The sequence below is a fragment of the Hippopotamus amphibius genome, chromosome X (assembly GCF_030028045.1).
Source record: "Hippopotamus amphibius kiboko isolate mHipAmp2 chromosome X, mHipAmp2.hap2, whole genome shotgun sequence".
Classification (NCBI taxonomy): Eukaryota; Metazoa; Chordata; class Mammalia; order Artiodactyla; family Hippopotamidae; genus Hippopotamus; species Hippopotamus amphibius.
This window is the reverse complement of record NC_080203.1, coordinates 84,824,101-84,847,219: the sequence shown is the minus strand read 5'-3', so window position 1 is coordinate 84,847,219 and position 23,119 is coordinate 84,824,101. Positions and strand designations below refer to the sequence as shown.

At 41.3% G+C, this 23,119-nt stretch overlaps 1 protein-coding gene across 1 annotated transcript; it reads right to left on the bottom strand.

Moving 5' to 3' along the window:
• Positions 1-2,155: 2,155 nt before the first annotated feature.
• On the bottom strand, positions 2,156-3,271 carry LOC130841509 (Y-box-binding protein 3-like). Its single transcript, XM_057717644.1, has one exon. The coding sequence runs from the start codon at positions 3,269-3,271 to the stop codon at positions 2,156-2,158; it is 1,116 nt and encodes a 371-aa protein (XP_057573627.1).
• Between the last annotated feature and the right edge of the window lie 19,848 nt (positions 3,272-23,119).

Below are 23,119 nucleotides of genomic sequence, written 5' to 3'. Positions count from 1 at the left end.
CTGTGAAGAAGTCAGCTGGTATAGTGGGAAGTGCACTGGGCTAGGAGTCTGGAGGAACAACGTCTAGCTGTATGGTGACATGACTTTATCGAATCTGAGCTCCGTAGTGATTGCTAGATATAATTTTAAATTCAAGTTGTCCAAGTAGTGGTTCATTTAGCCTAGAACTAACCCTGCTGCCATCTGCGTCACCTGCGTTTCCCCTCACATCCTGCACTAACCCCACCAGAGCACACACTCCATTGTGTAGCCATTGCCAGTTTTGTCTCACTCTCCACTAGGCTGTGGGCTCCTTCAGAGAAAGGACCATCTTCTTCACCATGATGCAACTCCTAGTGCCTGGCAGAGTGCCTGGCACAAGTGCACACTCAAATATTCTCGGAAGGAGGTATCTGTACTGTTTCTACTTGAATTGATTGGGGATATTTAGCCACAATGAATGATTGAATACTCAGTCTCCAAATACCTTATGTTAGCCTATAATGTGGTGTAAAATGCCTCAACATTTAAATGAGAAAAGTATTTTGATCTTGCTACTTATAATCCAATTGTCTTAATCTGAAAAATGAGGTTTTAAAGACCCCTGTGGGTTCCAAATTTATTGACTGCTCATTTCCCCCAATCCCAAAACCAATTCGTGCCTCCCATCCATAAACCCCACCACCATATGTTCAAATAAAGACGAGGATAGGGATGACATTCCCAGTCAGAGCTTCTCTGTTTGGTGGGAAAGGGGCTGAGGTGGGCTGAACCACACCTGCTCACACTTGCAGGAATCTTCCCCCTGGATGAACTCAACCAGGAAGCACAGATGAAAACTTTGGACTAGATGTTTCTCTTCAGCTCCAGAGGTATGCACAACAAAAATTATACCTGCTTCCATGCTCACTTTCTTTTCTTTTTTTTCCTTCAGTTTATTCCCCCAGATTTATTGAGATATAACTGACATATAACATAGTGTAAGTTTATGATGTACAATGCAATAATTTTATACAGGTATAGATTGTGAAATGTTTCCCAAAATAAGGCTCATTAACACATCCCTCACCTCACATAATTAGCATTTTGTTGTTGTTGTCATGGTGAGAGCATTTAAAGCTCTAGTCTCATAGCAGCTGTCAAGTATACGATACAGTATTGTTAACTATAGTTTCCATGCTGTACATTAGGTCCCTGGAACTTACTGAAAGTTTGTACCCCTTGACCAGCATCTCCCCGTTTCCACCACCCCAGCCCCTCATGCCCATTTTCTTTTATATACTTAAACGGTATTAGATTGAATCCATTAAAAGAAAAAAATGCAGAAGAGGCAAATTCTGTTTCTAGAGAGCCACGTTTTTTACTTGTCATGGTGTTTTGCTCAGTTCTTTGTGTTTTGTCTCATAGAGTACTACTTAAGTAGTAAGTGTGGGTAGTTGGGCCCACCCTCCTGATTTATTGCTCAAATTCTAGAGCAGGGGATGAGGATGAAAATAAAAGAGATGGGGATACTTATTTCTTCATGTATTCTTATCCTTCAGAATACCCCAAGACATTCAACCTGTAAGTCCAGAATTAGTCTTAAATTCATGACTTGTAAAAAGAACAATATCTATGATCTTTGCTAAAGCTCATTCTAAAAGCAGATTGAAAGGACTGTCTCAATACAATTATGGCCTAGTGGGCTTTAAAAAATTTCAGGCAAGAGTGATAACAGATAAAAGCAACATGAAATGTTTTATTGAGAAAATGACCACTCAGGTGGGTAATAACACAACGGCAATGACAGATCATCTTCAGTATCAGCTAATCTTCATTTTTGTATTAAAAATAAAAAAAGATTTTTAAAATTACTTCAACTAATTCACCTGTGGATGCAGAATAATAGCTGTGGTCCTGGTCAGATCTCTAAAAAGAGCAGATTCACAGGGTGTGTGTGTGTGTGTGTACAGAAACTACCAAGGTAGATGGTATGAGAGAATTTACAGATCCATAGAATTTAGAAATACATATATCATGTAACTTATCCTCACACCTTGAGGAAGGGGCATGTATTCTTCTCAGGGCACAAATCTAACAGTCAGTGTGGATGTTTGGACTGCGTTGCAACAAAGTTGCTCAAGGGGACATCACCAGCAGCCCAGGCCAGGGAGTCCCTGGGGGGCGAGCCGAACTGTTACTTGGCCCAGGCAGCAGAGGGGGCATCCATGACCAGGGTGTTCTCCCCCTTAGAGGTGCTGCTCTTCTTGGGCACAGCAACAGAAGCAGGTGTGTCAGTAGGGTTCTTCTTGATTTTGCCCTCTCCTCTCTTAGGATCCTGGCCCTGGGCACCAGGCACCTGCTGCAGGTGGCAGTGCATGTTCTTGGGGTGGTGGGATCCATAGCGTGGATGGGACCTCTGTTCTGGATCGCCACTCGCATCATGTCCCATCTCCCTGTGCTCCACCGCCAGCTCTTCAGAAATGCCTGGTGAGGGTCTTGGACCAAGGGTGGTGCCTCGGCGTCTAGGGCGACTCAGCAGGTAGCTGTGGCCTGGACCCCGCCTCTGCTCGCTCTCAGGCTTTGAGGTCGGGGCAGACGCTGGCAGGTGGTTGGGCCATGGGCCGCTGATGGGAGCCAGGATCGATGGGTTGCAGCTCACGGCTGGGGCCCTGAGGAAGTGCGGGAAGTGCCGCAGTCCTTGGTCTTGGGGGTGGCCAGGCAGACGGCGCCCCAGGCCCTGGGCCACAATGAAGCCTTCGCCACTGCCCTCACCTTCATCAACGTTGTCCTCAGTACCCTTGGGACTGTGTGGTGGCAGCACTCGGCGGTGGATATAGAAGCCCTGGCAGAAGCGTGGGCGGTTAGCAGCAAAGCGGCTTCCCTCCACTGGGGCACCCGCTGGTCCGGTCACATTGGCAGCCTGGGTGCCCCGCTCACAGTGCACCACATCAAACTCGACCATCTCACCATCACCCACGCTGCGTTGGTATTTGTGAGGGTTGTTCCGGGTGATGGCCGTCTGGTGAACGAACACATCTTCCCGGGTATCATGCCTGCTGATGAAACCATACCCATTCTTCACGTTAAACCACTTGACAGAGCCTTGCACCCTCTTAGCAATGACCTCCTTGGGCGCCTTTCCCTTGGCGCCCACCACAGTGGCCTTAGGGATTGCATCCCTGCTGAGGTTGCAGGAACCTAGGGCTCTGGGCAGATCTCCGCCTCCCAAGGATGCCAGGTGTTTCTGCATGGCTTGAGGGGAGACCGAAGCGGCCACCTCCTTGAGGGTGCCCTCTCCAGCCTCACTCATGAGGCCATCCTTGCTCTCATTTCTCAGAGAATCTGAGGGAATTTTGGCCCTCTGAGGTTGGAAGGTGCGGGAGGGGGCTCAGGCTGGAAGCAGGAGTTTCTCTCTGAGAGGGTTGTGGGTCAGGGCCAAGGGCTCTCTGGCTTCACTCTGAGACTCTTGAAGAGGCCTGTGGCATCTCCTGGGGCAACGGGATGCAGACCAAACAATGGCTACCGTGGTGACGTCTCAAGGTGGGGGGAGGGCATCAGAGAGGGGGCTCAAGCTGGGGGGCGGGCAAACACACTCCACCCTCTGTTCCTGCCACCACATCACAGCACCTCATGGTTCCTGGTGGAGAAGAGGCACACTTGAAGCTGTAGGCAGTTGCCTTGAAAACCCTTTTGCTTGCTTGAGTGAATGTGAGCAGAGGACACACCTTCCATCCCTCTTCCTTGGTTGGAGAGATTCACAGCCTTCTAAGGGCACTCTCTCAATATTCTCTCACAGAACTGTGTTCCTCTTCCACCCCCCCCCCGGTGTGCCCTCTATGTGGGTCAGGCATTTTGTGTAACTTGAGGCAAAATGACAGCCCCATGATATTAATACCCAATCAAAGAAGCCTGCTGTGGTTTTTGTCTGTTTGTTTTGTTTTTGTTTTCCTGCAGTGGGGACAAAGGAAGGCTGCCAGGGCTAGAATGCTGGTATTGAGAGGACATTAAGCTAGTGCAGGGTTTATCCAGACTAGTGTTAAGATTGTGTTGACCTAAAACAAATAGACTGTCAGGTATTGCTCCAACAAAAATGGGTTTATTCCAGATCAACAAAGAATTGCAATTCAGGGTCCATTTTGGTGAGCCACCGTGGCCACTGTGAAAGTCCCCCCAACAGGGAGAGGATAACTCTTTTAAAGAGAGGAGGAATTTAGGAAGGCTATAGTAAGCAAAGTTTCCTTTGGAGGCTGAGAGCTTGAAGTGTGATGGCTTTTCATAGGCTGAGTCCTGATAGTCTCTCATTGGCTGAACTCTTGCCAGGCAAGAAGAGGAAGTCTTTCTTCTTCCTGGTGGGCTCTGTTGTCATCATAGGGTGAGAGCTCTCCCTTCTGGCTTCCTGACACTATTTATTTTAACTATTAATTTTTTTTTACAATAAACTACATATATTTAGAATGTACAATTTGGTATTCCAATCTCCCAATTTGTTCCCCCCCAACCTTTCCAGCTTTCCCCACTTGGTGTCCATGTATTTGTTCTCTACATCTTTGTCTCTATTTCTGCCTTGCAAACCCGTTGATTTGTACCATTTTTCTATAGTCCACATATATGTGTTAATATACAATATTTGTTTTTCTCTTTCTGACTCACTTCACTCTGTATGACTGTCTCTAGGTCCATCCATGTCTCTAAAATTGCCCCAGTTTCATTGCTGTTTACAGCTGAGTAATATTCCATTGTATCTATGTACCACATCTTCTTTATCCATTCATCTGTTGATGGATATTTAGGTTGCTTCTATGTCCTGGCTATTGTAAATAGTGCTGCAATGAACATTGGAGTGCATGTGTCTTTTTGAATTATGGTGTTCTCTGGGTACATGCCCAGTAGTGGTATTGCTGGGTCATATGGTAGTTCTATTTTTAGTTTTGAAAGGAACCTCCATACTGTTCTCCATAGTGGCTGTATCAATTAACATTCCCACCAGCAATGAAAGAGCATTCCTTTTTCTCCACACCCTCTCCAGCATTTATTGTTTGTAGATTTTCTGATGATGCCCATTCTAACTGGTGTGAGGTGATACCTCATTGTAGTTTTGATTTGCATTTCTCTAATAATTAGTGATGTTTAGCAGCTTTTCATGTGCCTCTTGGCCATCTGTATGTCTTCTTTGGAGAAATGCCTATTTAGGTCTTCTGCCCATTTTTTGATTGGGTTGTTTACTTTTTTGATATTGAGCTGGATGAAATGTTTATATATTTTGGAGATTAATGCTTTCTCTGTTGATTCATTTGAAAATAATATTTTTTTCCGATTCTGAGGGTTGTCTTTTCATCTTGCTTATAGTTTCCTTTGCTGTGCAGAAGCTTTGAAGTTTCATTAGGTCCAACTTATTTATTTTTGTTTTTATTTCCATTATTCTAGGGGGTAGATCAAAAAAGATCTTGCTGTTATTTACATTGAAGAGTGTTTTTCCTATGTTTTCCTCTAGGAGTTTTATAGTGTCTGGCCTTACATTTAGGTCTTTTATCCATCTTGAGTTTGTTTTTGTGTATGGTGTTAGGAAGTGTTCTAATTTCATTCTTTTACATGTAGCTGTCCAGTTTTCCCAGAACCACTTATTGAAGAGGCTGCCTTTTCTCCATTGTATATCCTTGCCTCCTTTGTCATAGATTAGTTGACCGTAGTTTATCTCTGGGCTTTCTATCCTGTTCCATTGATCTATATTTCTGTTTTTGTGCCAGTACCATACAGTCTTGATCACTGTAGCCTTGTAGTATAGCCTGAAGTCAGGAAGCCAACTCCATCTTTCCTTCTCAAGATTGCTTTGGCTATTCGGGGTCTTTTGCATTTCCATACAAATCATAACATTTTTTGTTCTAGTTCTGTGAAAAATGCCATTGGTAATTTGATCGGGATTGCACTGAATCTGTAAATTGCTTTTGGTAATATAGTCATTTTCACAATGTTGATTCTTCCAATCCAAGAACATGGTACATCCCTCCATCTGTTTGTGTCATCTTTGATTTCTTTCTTTAGTGTCTTGTAGATTTCTGAGTACAGGTCTTTTACCTCCTTGGTTAGGTTTATTCCTAGGTATTTTATTATTTTTGTTGCAATGGTGAATGGGATTGTTTCCTTAATTTCTCTTTCTGATCTTTCATTGTTGGTGTTTGGAAATGCAAAAGATTTCTGTGTGTTAATTTTGTATCCTGCAACTTTACCAGATTCATTGACTAGCTCAAGTAGTTTTCTGGTGGCATCTTTAGGATTTTCTATGTATAGTATCATGTCATTTGCAAACAGTGACAGTTTTACTTTTTTTCCAATTTGGATTCCTTTGATTTCTTTTTTTTTCTCTGATTGCTGTGGCAAGGACTTCCAAATCTATGTTGAATAGTAGTGGCAAGAGTGGACATCCTTTTCTTGTTCCTGATCTTAGAGGGAATGCTTCCAGTTTTTCACCATTGAGAATGATGTTTGCTGTGGGTTTGTCATATATGGCCTTTATTATGTTGAGGTAGGTCCCCTCTATGCCCACCTTCTGGAGAGTTTTTATCATAAATGGGAGTTGAATTTTGTCAAAAGCTTTTTCTGCATCTATTGGGAAGATCATGTGATTTTTATCCTTCAGTTTGTTAATATGGTTTATCACATTGATTGATTTGCATATATTGAAGAATCCTTGCATTCTAGGGATAAACCCCACTTGATCATGGTGTATGATCCTTTTAATGTGTTGCTGGATTCTGTTGGCTGGTATTTTGTTGAGGATTTTTCCATCTAAATTCATCAGTGATATTGGTCTGTAGTTTTATTTTTTTGTAGTATCTTTGTCGGGTTTTGGTATCAGGGTGATGGTGGCTTCATAAAATGAGTTTGGGAGTGTTCCTTCCTCTGCAATGTTTTGGAAGACTTTGAGAAGGGTGGGTGTTAGCTCTTGTCTAAATGTTTGATAAAATTCACCTCTGAATCCATCTGGTCCTGGACTTTTGTTTGTTGGGAGATTTTTAATCACAGTTTCAACTTCTTTACTTGTGATTGGTCTGTTCATATTTTCTATGTCTTCCTGATTCAGTCTTGGAAGGTTATATTTTTCTAAGAATCTGTCCATTTCATCCAGGTTGTCCATTTTATTGGCATATATTTGCTTTTAGTAATCTCTAATGGTGCTTTTTATTTCTGCAGTGTCCATTGTAACTTCTCCTGTTTCATTTATAATTTTATTGATTTGGGTCCTCTCCCTGTTTTTCTTGATGTGTCTTGCTTGATGTTTATCAATTTTATTTATCTTCTCAAAGAACCAGCTTTTAGTTTTATTGATTTTTGCTATTGCTTTATTTGTCTCTATTTCATTTATTTATGCTCTGGTCTTTATGATTTCTCTCCATCTATTCAATTTGGGTTTTGTTTGCTCTTCTTTCTCTCATTTCTTTAGGTGTAAGGTTAGATTGTTTATTTGGGATTTTTCTTGTTTCTTGAGGTAGGATTGTATCGCTATAAACTTCCCTCTTAGAACTGTCTTTGCTGCATCCCATAGGTTTTGGATCATTGCGTTTTCATTGTAATTTGTCTCTAGGTATTTTTGGATTTCCCCTTTGATTTCTTCAGTGATTTCTTGATTATTTAGTAGCGTATTGTTTAGCCTCCATGTGTTTCTGTTTTTACAGTTTTTTTTCCCACTAATTGATTTCTTATCTCATAGCATTGTGGTCAGAAAGGATGCTTGATACAATTTCAATTTTCTTGAATTTACCAACACTTGATTTATGACCCAAAATGTGATCTATCCTGGAGAATGTTCCATGTGCACTTGAGAAGAATGTGTAATCTGCTATTTTCAGATGTAATGTCCTATAGACATCTATTAAATCCAGCTGATTTAATGTGTCATTTAAAGCTTGTGTTTCCTTATTAATTTTCTGTGTGGATGATCTGTCCATTGGTGTAAGTGGGGTGTTAAAGTCCCACACTACGATTGTGTTACTGTTGATTTCCTCTTTCATAGTTGTTAGCATTTGCCTTATGTATTGAGGTGTTCCTATATTGGATGCATATATATTTATAATTGTTTTCACTTCTTCTTGGATTGATCCCTCAATCTTTATGTAGTGTCCTTTCTTGTCTCTTGTAACATTTTTTATTTTAAAGCCTATTTTATCTGATATGACTATCACTACTCCAGCTTTCTTTTGACTTCCATTTGCGTGGGATATCTTTTTCCATCCCTCACTTTCAGGCTGTATGTTTCCCTAGGTCTGAAGTGGGTCTCTTGTAGACAGCATATATATGGGCTTTGTTTTTGTATCCATTCCGCCAGTCTGTGTATTTTGGTTGGTGCATTTAGTCCATTTACATTCAAGGTGATTATCGATATGTATGTTCCTAGTACCATTTTCTTAATTGTATTGTTTTTGATTTTGCAGGTCCTTTTTTTCTCTTATGTTTCCCACTTAGAGAAGTTCCTTTAGCATTTGTTGTAAGGCTGGTGTGGTGGTGCTGAATTCTCTTAGCTGTTGCTTGTCTGTAAAGCTTTTGATTTCTCCCTCGAATCTGAAAGAGATCCTTGCTGGGTGGATTATTCTTGGTTGTAGGTTCTTCTCTGTCATCACTTTAAATATATCATGCCACTCCCTTCTGGCTTGGAGAGTTTGTGCTGAGAAATCAGCTGTTAACCTGATGGGGATTCCCTTGTATGTTATTTGTCGTTTTTCCCTTGTTGATTTTAAAATCTTTTCTCTGGCTTTAATTTTTGTCAATTTGACTACTATATGTCTTGGCGTGTTTCTCCTTGGGTTTATCCTGCCTGGGACTCTCTGTGCTTCCTGGACTTGGGTAGCTATTTCCTTTCCCACGTTAGGGAAGTTTTCAACTATAATCTCTTCCAGTATTTTCTCAGGTCCTTTCTCTCTCTCTTCTCCTTCTGGGACACCTATAATGCAAATGTTGGTGCATTTATCATTGCCCCAGAAGTCTCTTAGGCTGTCTTCATTTCTTTTCATTCCTTTTTCTTTATTCTTTTCTGCATCAGTGATAATCACCATTCTGTCTTCCAGGCCACTTATTCATCATTCTGCTTCAGTTCATCTGCTGTTGGTTCCTTCTAGTGTATTTTTCATTTCTCTTATTGTGTTGCATATCTCTGTTTGTTTGTTCCTTAATTCTTCTGGGTCTTTGGTAAACTTTTCTGGCAACTTTTCAATCTTTGCATCCAATCTTTTTTCAAAGTTCTGGTTCATCTTCACCATCAATATTCTGAATTCTTTTTCCAGAAGAGTGCCCATCTCCTCTTCATTTAGTTGTTTTTCTGGTGTTTTATCTTGTCCCTTCATCTGGTACAAAGTTGTTTGCCTTTTCACTTTCTCTGTCTTTCTGTGACTGTGATTTTCAGTTCCACAAGATGAAATACTGCTGAAATTGCTTGATTCTGCTGTCTGTACTCTTGTGGAAGAAGCTGTCTAGGAGGCTCCTGGGTGCTTCCTGGTGGGAGGGACTGTTGGTGGGTTGGGCTGGGTGGGTGGATCTCAGTAAAACTTTTATCCAATTTGGTGGGTGGAGCTCAGTTACACTTTAATCTGCTTGTCTGCTAATGGGTGGGGCTGTGTTCCCGTCCTGGTGGTCGTTTGGCGTGAGGTGATGCAGCACTGGAGCTTACAGGCTCTTTGGTGGAGCTAATGGTTGACTCTGGAAGGGCTCATGCCAATGAGCACCTCCCAGAACCCCCACCTCCAGCACCCCCATATCCTCGGTGATCCACAGCCACCCCTCACCTCCGCAGGCAACCCTCCAACACCAGCAGGTAGGTCTGGTTCAGTCTCCTATGGGGTCACTGCTCCTTCACCTGGGTCCTGGTGAGCACCCATTTTTCTGTGCCCTCCAAGAGTGGAGCCTCCATTTCCCCCAGTCCTGTGGAGGTCCTGCAATCAAATCCCACTGGCTTTCAAAGTTTGATTCTCTGGGGATTCTCCCTCCCATTGCTGGACCATCAGGTTAGGAAGCCTGACGTGGTGCTCAAAACCTTGAGGACTTCTGCAGTATAACTGTTCTCCAGCTTGTGAGACACTCACCCAGCATTTTTGGGATTTGATTTTAACGCAATTGTGCCACTCCTACCGTCTCATTGTGGCTTCTCCTTTGTTTCTGGATGTGGGGTGGTTTTTTTGGTGAGTTCCAGAGTCTTTCTGGCAATGGTTGTTCAGTAGTTAGTTGTAATTCTGGTGCTCTTGCAAAAGGGAGTGAGCACATGTCCTCCTACTCCGCCATCTTGATTCTTCCTCCCTCCTGACTCTATTTTAATTGAAGTTCCTCTTTATTAAGTTTTACACTCCTCCCCTTTGATTGAGATCTTTCTCTGAAAGCATCACTGATCAACAGTCAGATTTTCTGGTTTCAGCAGCTTTTTGTCCCTCAATGCCATAATGTAGTCTCCCATGTAAAAACAACAGTGCACAGTTTGGAAACCTATTGAAGTCACATTAGAGTAACAGAGGGGGTAGGAGGGAGAACTCTCAGGCACTTTTTATCTAAAGTTCATGTTATCAAGATCATAGACGTTGGAGATCATCTGAAGCATTATGCCACCATCAGAGGTTTGGCAGATAAACTTCCAACAGGCCTAATCTGGATAGCTTGGAAAAGTTGTCTTATCAGGTATCGTCTGCTTCAATTTCAGAAAATCTTTACTTTCAGATCACCAGATGATGTGCAGGTCCAGTTAGCATTGGTGCTTTCTTTAGGTGTGTCATGTGAGTCCAAATGTCTATTCCCTGGAGCCTGGTGGCACAAGGGTTGGTTAACAGTACTTGATAGGGGCCTTTCCAGCAGGATTGAAGAGAATCCTTCTGGAGGTGTCTTTTCCAATAGATGAAATCTTGAGGTTATAAGGTGTGATGCTTAATGTCTTCATCTCCTGAAAGCACACTGTGAAAAGATTGTTCTACCAAAACATGTTTGTGTTTTCTTTAAGCTCTCTAATGGAGTATAATTGCTTTACACTGTTGTGCCAGTTTCTGCTGTAAAACAAAGTGAATCAGCTGTATTTATACAAATAACCCCATATCCCGTCCCTCCCAGGACTCCCATGGCTCCTCTCTATCTCACCCTTCAAAGTCATCACCGATCATTGAGTTAATCTCTTTGTGTTATGCAACAGCAGCCTCCCATTAGCTATATATTTTATATTTGATGGTGTATATATGTCAATGCTACTCTCTCACTTGTTGCCAGCTTCCCCTCTCCCCCACCCCCCACCTCCCACCCTGTGTCCTCAAGTCCATTCTCTGCATCTGCATCTTTATTCTTGCCCTGCCACTGTTCAGGGTTCAGCAGTACCATTTTTTTTTAAGATTCCGTGTATATGTGTTATCAAAGGGTATTTGTTTTTCTCTTTATGGCTTACTTCACTCTGTATGACAGATTCTAGGTCCATTGACCTCATTACAGACAATTCAATTTCATTCCTTTTTTATGGCTGAGTAATAGTCCATTTTGTATATGTGCCACATCTTTAACCATTCCTCTGTTGATGGGCATTTAGGTTGCTTCCATTTCCTGACTATTATAAATAGTGCTGCAGTGAACATTGTGGTACATGTTTCTTTTCTTATTATGGTTTTCTTAGGGTATATGTGTAGTAATGGGATTGCTGGGTCATAGGTTAGTTCTATTTGTAGTCTTTTAAGGAACCTCCATACAGTTTTCCATAGTGGCTGTACCAATTTACATTCCCACCAACAGTGCAGGAAGGTTCCCTATTCTCTGCACCCTCTCCAGCATTTATTGTTTCTAGATTTTTTGATGATGGCCATTCTGATGGGTGTGAGGTGATACCTCATTGTGGAAGTTTACCTCTAAGAGATTTATTGTGTCTGACCTTATGTTAGGCTCTTTAATCCATTTTAGTTTTATTTTTGTGTATGGTGTTAGGAAGTCTTCTCATTTCATTCCTTTACACGTAGCTGTCCAATTTTTCCAGCTCCATTTATTGAAGAGGCTTTCTTTTCGCCACTGTGTATTCTTGTCTCCTTTGTCAAAGATAAGGTGCCCATATGTGTGTGGGCTTATCACTGGCCTCTCTATTCTGTTCCATTGATCTACATTTCTCTTTTTGTGCCTGTACCATACTGTCTGGATCACTGTTTCCTTGTAGTATAGTTAGAATTCAAGAAGCCCGATTCCTCCAGCTCCATTTTTCCTTCTCAAGATTGCTTTGGTTATTTGGGGTCTTTTGCATTTCCACACAATTTGTAAAATTTCTTGTTCTAGTTCTGTGAAAAATGCCTTTGGTAACTTGATAGGGATTATGTTGAATCTGTAAATAGCTTTGGGTAGCATAATCATTTTCACAATGTTGGTTCTTCCAATCCAAGAACATCATATGTCCCTCCATCTGTTTGTATCATCTTTGATGTCTTTCATTAGTGTCTTGCAGTGTTCTGCATGCAGGTCTTTTGCCTCCTTAAGTAGGTTTATTCCTAGGTATTTTATTATTTTTTTGCAGTGGTAAATGGGAGTGTTTCCTTAATTTCTCTACCTGATTTTTCATTGTTAGTGTATAGGAATGCAAGTGATATCTGTGCATTAATTTTGTATCCTGCTACCTTACTAAATTCATCGATTAGTGGTAGCAGTTTTCTGGTAGCATCTTTAGGGTTTTCTATGTATAATATCATGCCATCTACCAAGAATGACAATTTTACTCCTTCTTTTCCAATTTGGATTCCTTTTATTTCTTTTTCTTCTCTGATTCCTGTGGCTAACACTTCCAAAACTATGGTGAATAATAGTGGCGAGAGTGGGCACCCTCGTCTTTTTCCTGTTCCTAGAGGAAATGCTTTCAGAGTTTCTCCATTTAGAATGACATTGGCTGTTGGTTTGTCATGTATGGCTTTTATTATGTGGAGGTAATTTCCTTCTATGCCCACTTTCTAGAGGGTTTTTATCAAAAATGGATGTTGAATTTTGTCAAAAGCCTTTTCTGCATCTATTGAGATGATCATATGGTTTTTATCCTTCAATTTCTTTATATGGTGTATCACATTAGTTGATTTGTCTATATTGAAGAATGCTTCCATTCCAGGGATAAACCCCACTTGATCATGGTGTATGATCTTTCTTTTTTATAAATTTATTTTATTTATTTATTTATTTATTTTATTGTTTGTGTCCGGTCTTCATTGCTGCACACGGGCTTTCTCTAGTTGCATCAAGTGGTGGCTACTCTTCATTGTGGTGTGTGGGCTTCTCATTGCGGCTGCCTCTCATTGCAGAGCACGGGTTATAGGCATGTGCGCTTCAGTAGTTGCGGCATGTAGGCTCAATACTTGTGGCTCATGGGCTGTAGAGTGCAGGCTCAATAGTTGTGGCACACGGGCTTAGTTGCTCCGTGGCATGTGGTATCTTTCTGGGGCAGGGATCGAACCCATGTTCCCTGCACTGGGAGGCAGATTCTTACCTATTGTGCCACCTAGGATGTCCGGTGTATGATCTATTCAATGTGCTGTTGGATTCTGCTTGCTAGTATTTTGTTGAGGATATTTGCATCTATATTCATCAGTGCTATTGGCCTATAATTTTCTTCTTTTGTGACATCTTTGCCTGCTTTTGGTATCAGGGTGATGGTGGCCTCGTAGAAGGAGTTTGGGAGTCTTCCTCTTTCTGCTCTGTTTTGGAAGAGTTTGAGAAGGATAGGTGTTAGGTCTTCTCTAAAAGTTTGATAGAATTTGCCGGTGAAGCCATCTGTCCCTGGCCTTTAGTTTGTTGTGAGATTTTAATCCAGTCTCAAATTCAGTGCTTGTGATTGTTCTGTTCATATTTTCTATTTCTTCCCAGTTTGGTCTTGGAAGATTGTACTTTTCTAAGAATCTTTCCATTTCTTCCAGTTTATCCAATTATGTGGCATAGAGTTTCTTGTAATATTCTCATATGATCTTTTGAATTTCTGTGATGTCAGTTGTTACTTCTTTTTCTTTTCTAATTCTGTTGATTTGTGTCTTCTCCCTTTTTTTCCTGATGAGTGTGGCTACTGTTTTATCAATCTCATTTTCTCAAAGAACCCAGCTTTTAGTTTTGTTGATCTTTGCTATTGTTTCCTTCATTTCTTTTTTCTTTACTTCTGATCTGATCTTTGTGATTTCTTTCCTTGTGTTAACTTTGTGGTTTCTTGGTTCTTCTTTCTCTAATTGATTTAGGTGTAAGTTTAGGTTGGTTTTCGAGATTTTTCTTGTTTTGTGAGGTATGATTGTATTCCTATCAACTTACATCTTAGCACTGCTTTTGCTGCATCCCATAGGATTTGGAGTGTCATGTTTTCATTGTCAATTGTTTCTAGGTAGTTTTGGATTTCCTCTTTGATTTCTTCACTAGTTTCTTGGTTGTTTCATAGCATATTGTTTAGCCTCCATGTATTTGCATTTTTTACCTTTTTTTTCCCCTGTAATTGATCGCTAGTCTCATGGGGTTGTGGTCAGAAAAGTTGCTTGACATGATTTCAAATTTCTTGCATCTACTGAGGTTTGATTTGTGATGCAAGATGTGATCTACCCTGGAGAATGTTCCATGTGCATGTGAGAAGAAACTGTATTCTGTAGTTTTTTGATGGAATGTCCTATAAATGTCAAGTAAGTGGAGATGGTCTAATGTTTCTTTTAAAGCTTGTGTTTCCTTATTTATTTTCTGTTTGGGTGATCTGCCCAGTGGTGAAAGTGGGATGTTGAAGTCTCCTACTATTATTCTGTTACTGTTGATTTCCCCTTGTATGGCTGTTAGCATTTGCCTTCTGTATTGAGATGCTCCTATATTCAGTGCATAGCTATTTCCCATTGTGATATCTTCTTCTTGGATTCATCCCTTGATCATTATGTAGTGTCCCTCCTTCTCTCTTGTAATAGTTTTTACTTTAAAATCTAATTTGTCTGATATGCGAATTGTTTCTCTGGCTTTCTGTTGATTTCCATTTGCATGGAATGTCTTTCTGCATCCCTTTACTTTCAGTGTGTATGTGTCCCTAGATTTGGAGTGTGTTTCTTATAGACAGCATATATAAAGGTATTGTTTTTGTATCCATTCAGCTAGTCCGTGTCTTTTGGTTGGAGTATTTAATCCATTTACATTTAAGGTAATTATTGACTAGTATGTACCTATTACCATTTTCTTAATTGTTTTGGGTTTGTTCTTGTAGGTCTTTTCCTTCTCTTGTGTTTCATGCCTAGAGAAGTTCCTGTAGCAATTGTTGTAAGGCTGGTTTGGTGGTGCTGAATTCTCTTAATATTGACTTGTCTGGAAAGCTTTTGATTTCTCTGTCGAATCTGAATGAGATTCTTGCTGGGTAGAGTAGTCTTGGCTGTAGCTTTTTCTCTTTCAAGACCGTAATTATCTCCTGCCACGCCCTTCTGGCCTGAATAGTTTCTGCAGAAATATCAGCTGTTATCCTTATGGGTTTTCCCTTATATGTTATTTGTTGCTTTTCTCTTGCTGCCTTTAGTATTTTTCCTTTGTGTTTCATTTTCACTAGTTTGATTAATATGTGCCTCATGTGTTTCTCCTTGGGTTTATTCCCTATGGGACTCTCTGCACTTTTTGGACTTGATTAACTATTTCCTTGCCCACGTTGAGGAAGTATTCCACTTTAACATCTTCAAATGTTTTCTCAGACCCTTTCTTTTTTTCTTCTTCTTCTGGGACACCTATGATTCGAATGTTGGTGTGCTTAATGTTGTCCCTGAGGTCTCTAAGCCTGTCTTGCATTCTTTCTATTTTATTTTTTCCTTTTCCTGCTCTGTGGTAGTTATTTCCATCATTCTCTCTTCCAGCTCACTTACTTGTCCTTCTGCCTCAGTTATTCTGCTATTGATTCCATCTAGAGTATTTTTAATTTCAGTATGTGTTGTTCATTACTGTTTGTTTGCTCTTTAGTTCTCCTAGGTACTTATTGAATGTTTCTTGTATTTTCTCTCTTCTGCTTTTGAGATTTTGAATCATCTTTACTATCATTACTCTGATTTCTTTTTCAGGCAATTTGCCTATTTCTTCTTCATTTATTTGGTCTTGTGGGTTTTTGTCTTGCTCCTTTGCCTGCAAACTGTTTCTTTGTTTTCTCATTTGGTCTAATTTGCAGTATTTGATGTCTCCTTTCCCTATGCTGCCTGGTAGCAATTCCTCTTGTTTGTGTTCTCTGCCTGCTGTGGTGGGGTTCATCCAGTGTCTTGAGTAGGCTTCCTGATGGGAGGGTCTGGTGCCTGCTTTCTGGTGTGTGGATCTGAGTCTTTTCCCTCTGATGAACAGGGCCATGTCAGGTGGTGTGTTTTAGGATATCTGTGACCTTAGTATGGCCTTAGGTTGTGTGTGTGCTGATGGGTAGGTTTATGTTTGTGTCTTGATTGTAGTTTGGTGTGAGGTATCCAGCACTGGCAGTTGCAGACTGTCAGGTGAGGCCAGGTCTTAGACTCTGATAGAAGCCTCCATGGGAGCTCTCTGTAATTAATATTCCCTGTGGCTGAGGATTCTCTAGTGCTCTAGTGTCCTGGACTCGGTGCGCCCTCCCCAGAGCCTCAGGCTTGACTTCTGGTTGAAGAATCCAGGCTCCACAGGTCGCTCCTCCTGGCATCTCTTTACACTCAGAGGTTAAAAGGCTCCATGTGGCACAAGTGCCCCTCCTCCCAGTCAGGCCAGTAACAGCCTGCACAGGCACTGCCCAGGCAGGCAGACAGCAAACCAGCAGCCTCTCAGATGTGGCACCTCTTTTGCCAGCCCAATTTCTGACATGGTTATTTTTAATAGAAGCAATTAGACCTTTGAAATCTCAGAGTATCTCTCCTTTTGTCAGTTGTGGGTCCAAAGAGGCAGAAGCCAAGTGACGATACTGTGACCATCTCAAAGGGTGAGAGTTTATGAGCTCCAAAAGGGATGGATATGAGATTCAGAAGGATCAATGGAAATGCTTTTGGTCAAGGTAATTGGAGGGTTTCTACAAAATTTGGCAACTGAGTCTTAATAATGTCGTTAGTGCATTTGACTAAACCAGAGGACTGAGGGTGGTAAGTGCAGTGAAAGTGTTGTAAAATTGGTCAAACAGTGCAGATTTGTGGAAGTACTTGAGCAGTAAAAAGAGGCCTTGTGCATTATGATGTTTGAGAGGAGTTCCCCAGACAGTGATAATGTTTTCCAAAAGGATGTTAGCCACCACAGACGCAGTAGCCTGTCTGCAAGGGAAGGCCTCAGCACAGTATGAAAACATACAGACCATGACTAAAACATATTTATAACCATGAGTTGGGGGAAGTTGTATGGAATCCTTTCTTCCAGACCCCAAATTGTTCATTAGGCAGTTTAAAACGTCTGGGAGAAGTACAGATGGTCTTCTCTGGGTTGTATTTTGGACAAGTGGGACAAGTGTATATTCAAAGAAGGTATACAGATAATAAAGAAGTTAACACAAATGTGATACACATCATACACCATTCGGGAAATACAAATGAAAACCGTAAGACAGCACTATACACCTATTAGAATTGCTAACCTCCTCCCAAAATGAAAGCACCAAATACTGGAGGATGGGAAACAGCAGCAGCTTTAACTTATTGCTAAAGGAACACATTTGTGGCCCCTTGAGAAATTGTTTGGCAGTATTTTCCAAAGCTAAACAAGTCTCACACCTTGAGATCCATTGATGTAGGCACTTTTTGCCCCCTTTTGAATGTTTCCCCACCAAGATTGAGTCATGAATGCTCTCATTTTGTCAGCAGGCCAATAGTTTAATGCACGTACCATGGTTAGGAGAGGGAATTTTAGAGTCTCCAGTAAAACTGTGCTGCTATTTGGTCTGACTCAGTGCTTGCTTGCTTGCTTGCTTGCTTTCATTTTACCAAACCAACAATTGTTGAATTTCCAATCTTGCTTTTCCTTTTCTGAAGCCAAGTGTTGGGCTTCCCTAGCCAGTTTTTCTAAGTTATAATTTGGGGAAATATCCCTGTGGATCATGGCAGAGGTTTAGCTACTTTTGATTACTTAAAGGGCAGCATTCTTTGTGAAAATGTCAGCAAGGTGATTCCCCTTAACTTCCAGAGCAGCAAGTTTAGAATACCTCAGGATCTTAATAAGAGCTAAAATGTCAGGTAAAAGTATTGCATCCAATAATCCCTGAACATAGAGGCCATTTAAAATTGTATTCCCACTGAAGGTAAGGAAGCCATGTTGCTTCTACAACATTCCAAAATCATGAGCTACTCTCAAAGCATATCCACTACCAGTATGAATATTGGTAGTTTTGCCCTTGGCTAAAGGGCAAGCCTGTTTAACAGTGTATAATTCAGCCTCGTGGGCTGAAGTAGCCATAGCTTAAGGTTCTGCCTCAACAATATCAAAAGGAGTTGTGGTAGCATACCCAGCACAATATTTGCCATTGTCACCTTTTAAATAAGAACCATCAGAAGCCAGCATTACCCAAAAGGATTTCCTGCAGATCATCATGATCAGTCAGCATAAAGTAGTTGTGAGGGAGTTTGTCAGTGACGGAGGGCAGAAGAGTAGCAGGGTTAAGCTCACAAAAGGCCTTCATAGGAGGTGAGGCAGCTGACTAAGAAATGCTTAATGTGATGAGAATTCAGGAAGGCTTCTACTTCATGAGGTGCAAAAATGGTTAAAGGGGTTCCCCCAATGATTTTCTCAGTGGCCTTAACCAAAAGGGCAATGGTGGTAATGGCTCTAAGGCGAGGGAGGTATCTCCATTCCACAGGGTCTAGTTGCCAGCTGTAATACCCTATGGGTTGATGGTGGTTCCTGTGTTTTGGGGCGAGTAGCACAAGGACTTTTTGCCTTTTCATACACAGAAAGGCAAAATGGAATCTGATCATTGGGGAGCCCAAGAGCAGGTGGGTTTGTCAAACTCTCTTTTAAGGCCTTAAAGGCTACGTCATCTGATTCTTCCCATAAAATTGGATTGGTGTTGTGGTTCTTTAGTAAAACATACAGAGGTTGGGCCACAAGAGAGATTTTGAGTCTAATCTCAGCAGTAATGAACTAGCCTGAGCAAAACTTTGCAGTTGGTGCTTAGTTTTGGGGTTTGGGAAACTTAGGACACCATGAAGCCTATCTGGATTTAGGTGTAGCCCTTGTTCTGATATCAGATGTCCTAATTATGGAACTTGGGTTTGGGAAAACTGCATGTTTTCCTTGGCAATTTTATGTCATTTTGAGGCTACAACCTTTAGCAAGTGGATGTTGTCTTCTTGTGAGGAGGCTTGGAAATGAGAGCGAAGAAGCAAAGCATCCACATATTGCAACAAAGTAGAACCCCTAGAAAACTTTGTATCATCCAGATCAGCCTTCAGGATTTGTGAGAAATAAGAGCTCTCATTTAAACCCTGAGGCATCACTGTCCAGGTGAATTGTTTCTCTTCCCAGGTGAAGGCGAATAGGTACTGGCTAGCTTCATCAACTGGAATACTAAAGAATGCACTGCATAAAGCAATTACAGTAAAGATCTTGCTTGCACTGGAAATGAATATTAGTAGCATATGAGGGTTAGGAACAACAGGGTGTTGAGGGATAACAATGCTGTTTATTGCTCAGAGGATCTCTCACTGGCAAAATAGGAGTATTACAGGGACTGGCACAAGGGACAATGAGGCCTTCCTTGAGCTTTGTAGTCTTCCATTATGGGCTTTATACCTAGAAGGGCTTCTTTATTTATAGGGTATTGATTAATTCTCGAGAGAGGTTTTGAGGGATCTACATGAATCTTAATGGAATCTTGCCAATATCAGTTTGAGATTTTGCCTGTACAAAGGGTGGTAGCGGATTCAATAAGGACAAATGATCAGTGTTTCCAGAATAAGCTCTGGTGCCATCAGAGACAGAGCAAACTAAAGATGTCAAACGGTCACTTAATTCACCTGATTGGTTGCTATGATAACTTCTATCGAACTCTAGAATTATTTCTCCCTCTTGGGAGAAAGAAATTCCAGCATAATGCTTTCCTAAAAAGCCTCAGCCTAATAAATGGATAGGAGCTGGGGAACTAAGGAGGAAAGGGTGTGCTTTTCTCAAAGGGCCTAAGCCAAAGGAAATAGGTTCAGAGACAGAAACCTTTTGTGGTTCACTAGCGATCCCACTAGTTGAACTGTTTTAGTGCTCCTAGGCAGGGGTTGCTTTATAGTACTGGGTCTGAGCATCAAAGGTGTGGTTCCAGTGTCAGTTAGGATTGGGAGAGATTCATCCCCAACCTGGAGCAAAGTCTCTCCAAGCTGATTAAGAGGGAGAATTGGGAAGCACCCCTCTAGTTCCCCAGAGTCCCTTCATTGAGAATTGGGAGGATGTTGGAAAGTCTGGTTGGAGAACTGAAGGTACCTGAAGCACTGGAATTTGTAACAATCTCTTCTCCAGTGCTCTGGCTCTTTGCAATAATAGCAGAAAATAGGAGGGTTTTGGTTCTGTTTAGGGGCTTTTAATTGCTGGAGTTGAAGAGTAAGAATTTTAGTTGTCTTCCTTTTAGGTGACCCCTCTAGAATGTGAGAGAGCTGGTTTGCCAGATTAACTAAATCTGGAGTGGACATAGTTTCCTATTCTATCCTGGTTATTTTCACTAGAAGGGAAAGGTCCCAGTTCAGCCCACTAATAAACATAGTGTTAAAAACTACCTGGGCAGAATCAACATTGCAAGACCAGATTTTTCTTTAAAAACAATCTGAAGTCAATTGTAATAGTCATGAGCCGGTTCATCAGATTTTTGTGTGCAAGCCTGAAGTTTGTTCCAATCAACAGGCTTTGGAAAAGTCCTAGGTATTGCCTGATGATGTTACCTAGGGATTGCCCAAGCCTGATCGTATAATAAGTCAGTGGGCTGCTCTCCAGTTTGCAATTCTAGAGACCTTTCAGGATTTTTCCCAATTAGCAATTTCCATCCACTGCTATGCCTGGCCTCCACTGACAGCCATATGAACTAGCTGATATAAGTTGATAAGTTTGAGTGACCATATTACATTCCTCAGCAAATCTGTGAGGAGCTTCAATAATTTGCAGGAAATCTTTGACTATGGCTTGCAGTGCAGCTTTAATCCGAGGAGTATAAAAAAAATTAAGCATTTAGCTTCTGCATCCTCAGAAGGGGCAGGTTCTGAGAAAAGTGGGGCAGGGAGAGTTTCAGGGAAAAAGGGAAGTTTGGCAAGAGAATTTGTATGGGGGAACTGAGGGTATAGGGGAGGTATAGACAGTATAAAGGGAAGGAGGAAGATGGTGTCTGAGGCAGGGCCTGAGCACGAGGAGCCAGAGGAGAGGAGCAGGAGGCTTCAAAACCCACCTTTTCTTTCTTTAATCATTTGTTTGCTTCTGTTAATCTTAAAATCTTATTTTGCAGAGAGGCAAATATAGGCTCCTGATAACATCTGGCAGCCTTAAAATATCAATCAAAATAGGTGTTCCATTCAGTTTTGGAAATTTCAGAGTTATGGTTGTCCAACTCGGTTTTAAGAAAAGTACGTTTGGGGATTTCAGAAGTTCCCCATAATGGCCACTGATGTTCTAAATTGCCTTTGGTTTGGTCAATCCATTTATTTAGAAATTCACTTGAGAAAGGACCGTGTTTTTTAAACATAAAGTCAAATGTGGTCGCCATAGGGGAGCGGGGCTTGATGTGAAACTATTTAAATAACTGAGAGCCCATTTCTCAGAGGTTTTCCTCTAGAGTAAAGCATACTTTTCAAACAGCCAAAAACAACTCAAACAGCTTAAACAGCCCAAGCAATTCAAACAGGCTGTTCTGTGGGAGCAGTCTGTTTCCAAAGGAGCCAGGCTGAAATCCCCTCAGCACAGCTCTAATGAAACAGCCTTATTCTGAAGAAATCAGGCTGAAGGTTTAACAGTGAAGTTCCAATAAGACAGCATATCTTCTAAAAGGAATGGGCCAAAGGGTAGCTAGTTCCAGGAGGAACAGCCCCTGTTCCTAAAGGAATCAGGCCAAGGGACAGCACAGTTCCACTTGCAACAGCCTGATTTCAAAACTCAGATTAAAGTGCCAAATGAGTACTCACAGACAGAACAGAAAGGAAAAATCTTTAAAATAGATCCCAAACAAAACATGGAGAGCTTCAAAATGCAAAGAGGGCAGAAGCCTGGATCCAGGAGAAAGATTAACCCCCCCCCCACCTCAACCAAACCCCAGGCTCGGTGAGAAAAGAAGTGAGCAACAATAGGTTCAATGTGAATACCACCCCTGTTTCCTCACCAGGCTCAGAGTTGTCAGGGGCCTTCTCTGGATCCCCGTATGGGCCACCAAAATGTTGACCTAAAACAACTAGAATGGCAGAAAATTCTACAGGCAAAAAAAAAAAAGTTTTATTCAGGATCAACAAAGAATTGCAATTTGGGGTCTATAACCATGGTGAGTCATGTGCAAGTCCCTCACAACAAGCAAAGGATAACTCTTTTAAAGAGAGGAAAAGGAAGTTGGGAGGACTAAAGTAAATAAAGAGTCCATCGGATGGACTGAGAGTTCTAAGTAAGGTGGCTTTTCATTGGCTGAGACCTGACAGTCTCATTGGCAAAGCTCTTGCCAGGCAAGAAGAGAAGTCTTTTGTCCTGATGTACTGTACTGGGTTATCACTGTAGGGCATGAGAGCTCTTCCTTCTGGCCTCCCAACTCTGTTTTAATTGAGGTGTCTCTTTATTAAACTTTTATATTTGTAAAGCAGTGTAGAAGGGTGGAAACACTTTTTTGTACCTAGAATACTCTGAAAACCCTGTTGAGCTCTGTGTTCTTGCCTACATAAAGCAAATGATCAGGCAGAGTAAAATAGAGCTGAGGGAATTTACCCTTGTGTTTACCTGCAGATCTAAACCTTTTTTTTTTTTCCTTCAGATACCATATGACTTTGTGATCTTCATCTAAATTGGGGTTCTCATTTCATTACATAGAAATTGAATGCTGTGCTTAGGTACAGCTAGCTCTCTGAAATTATAAACTTTCTGAAGTGATGATGGAGCAGGCTAAAGTAGTAGATTGTAATTGGTCACAAAAGTCAGCTGTCATTTATTAATAAGAAAAAACATAAGCCAAATCGCCTTGCCACTTTAAAGTTTACAGAAATCTCTCACGTGTTGTGCATTTGACCCTTGCAACAACCCACTGTATAAAGAACTGGGACAGGTGCTGTTTTTACTTCAGTTT

Excerpts from the sequence above, each read along its gene's own strand:
- LOC130841509 (XM_057717644.1), bottom strand. The coding sequence starts at position 3,271 with ATGAGTGAGGCTGGAGAGGGCACCCTCAAGGAGGTGGCCGCTTCGGTC.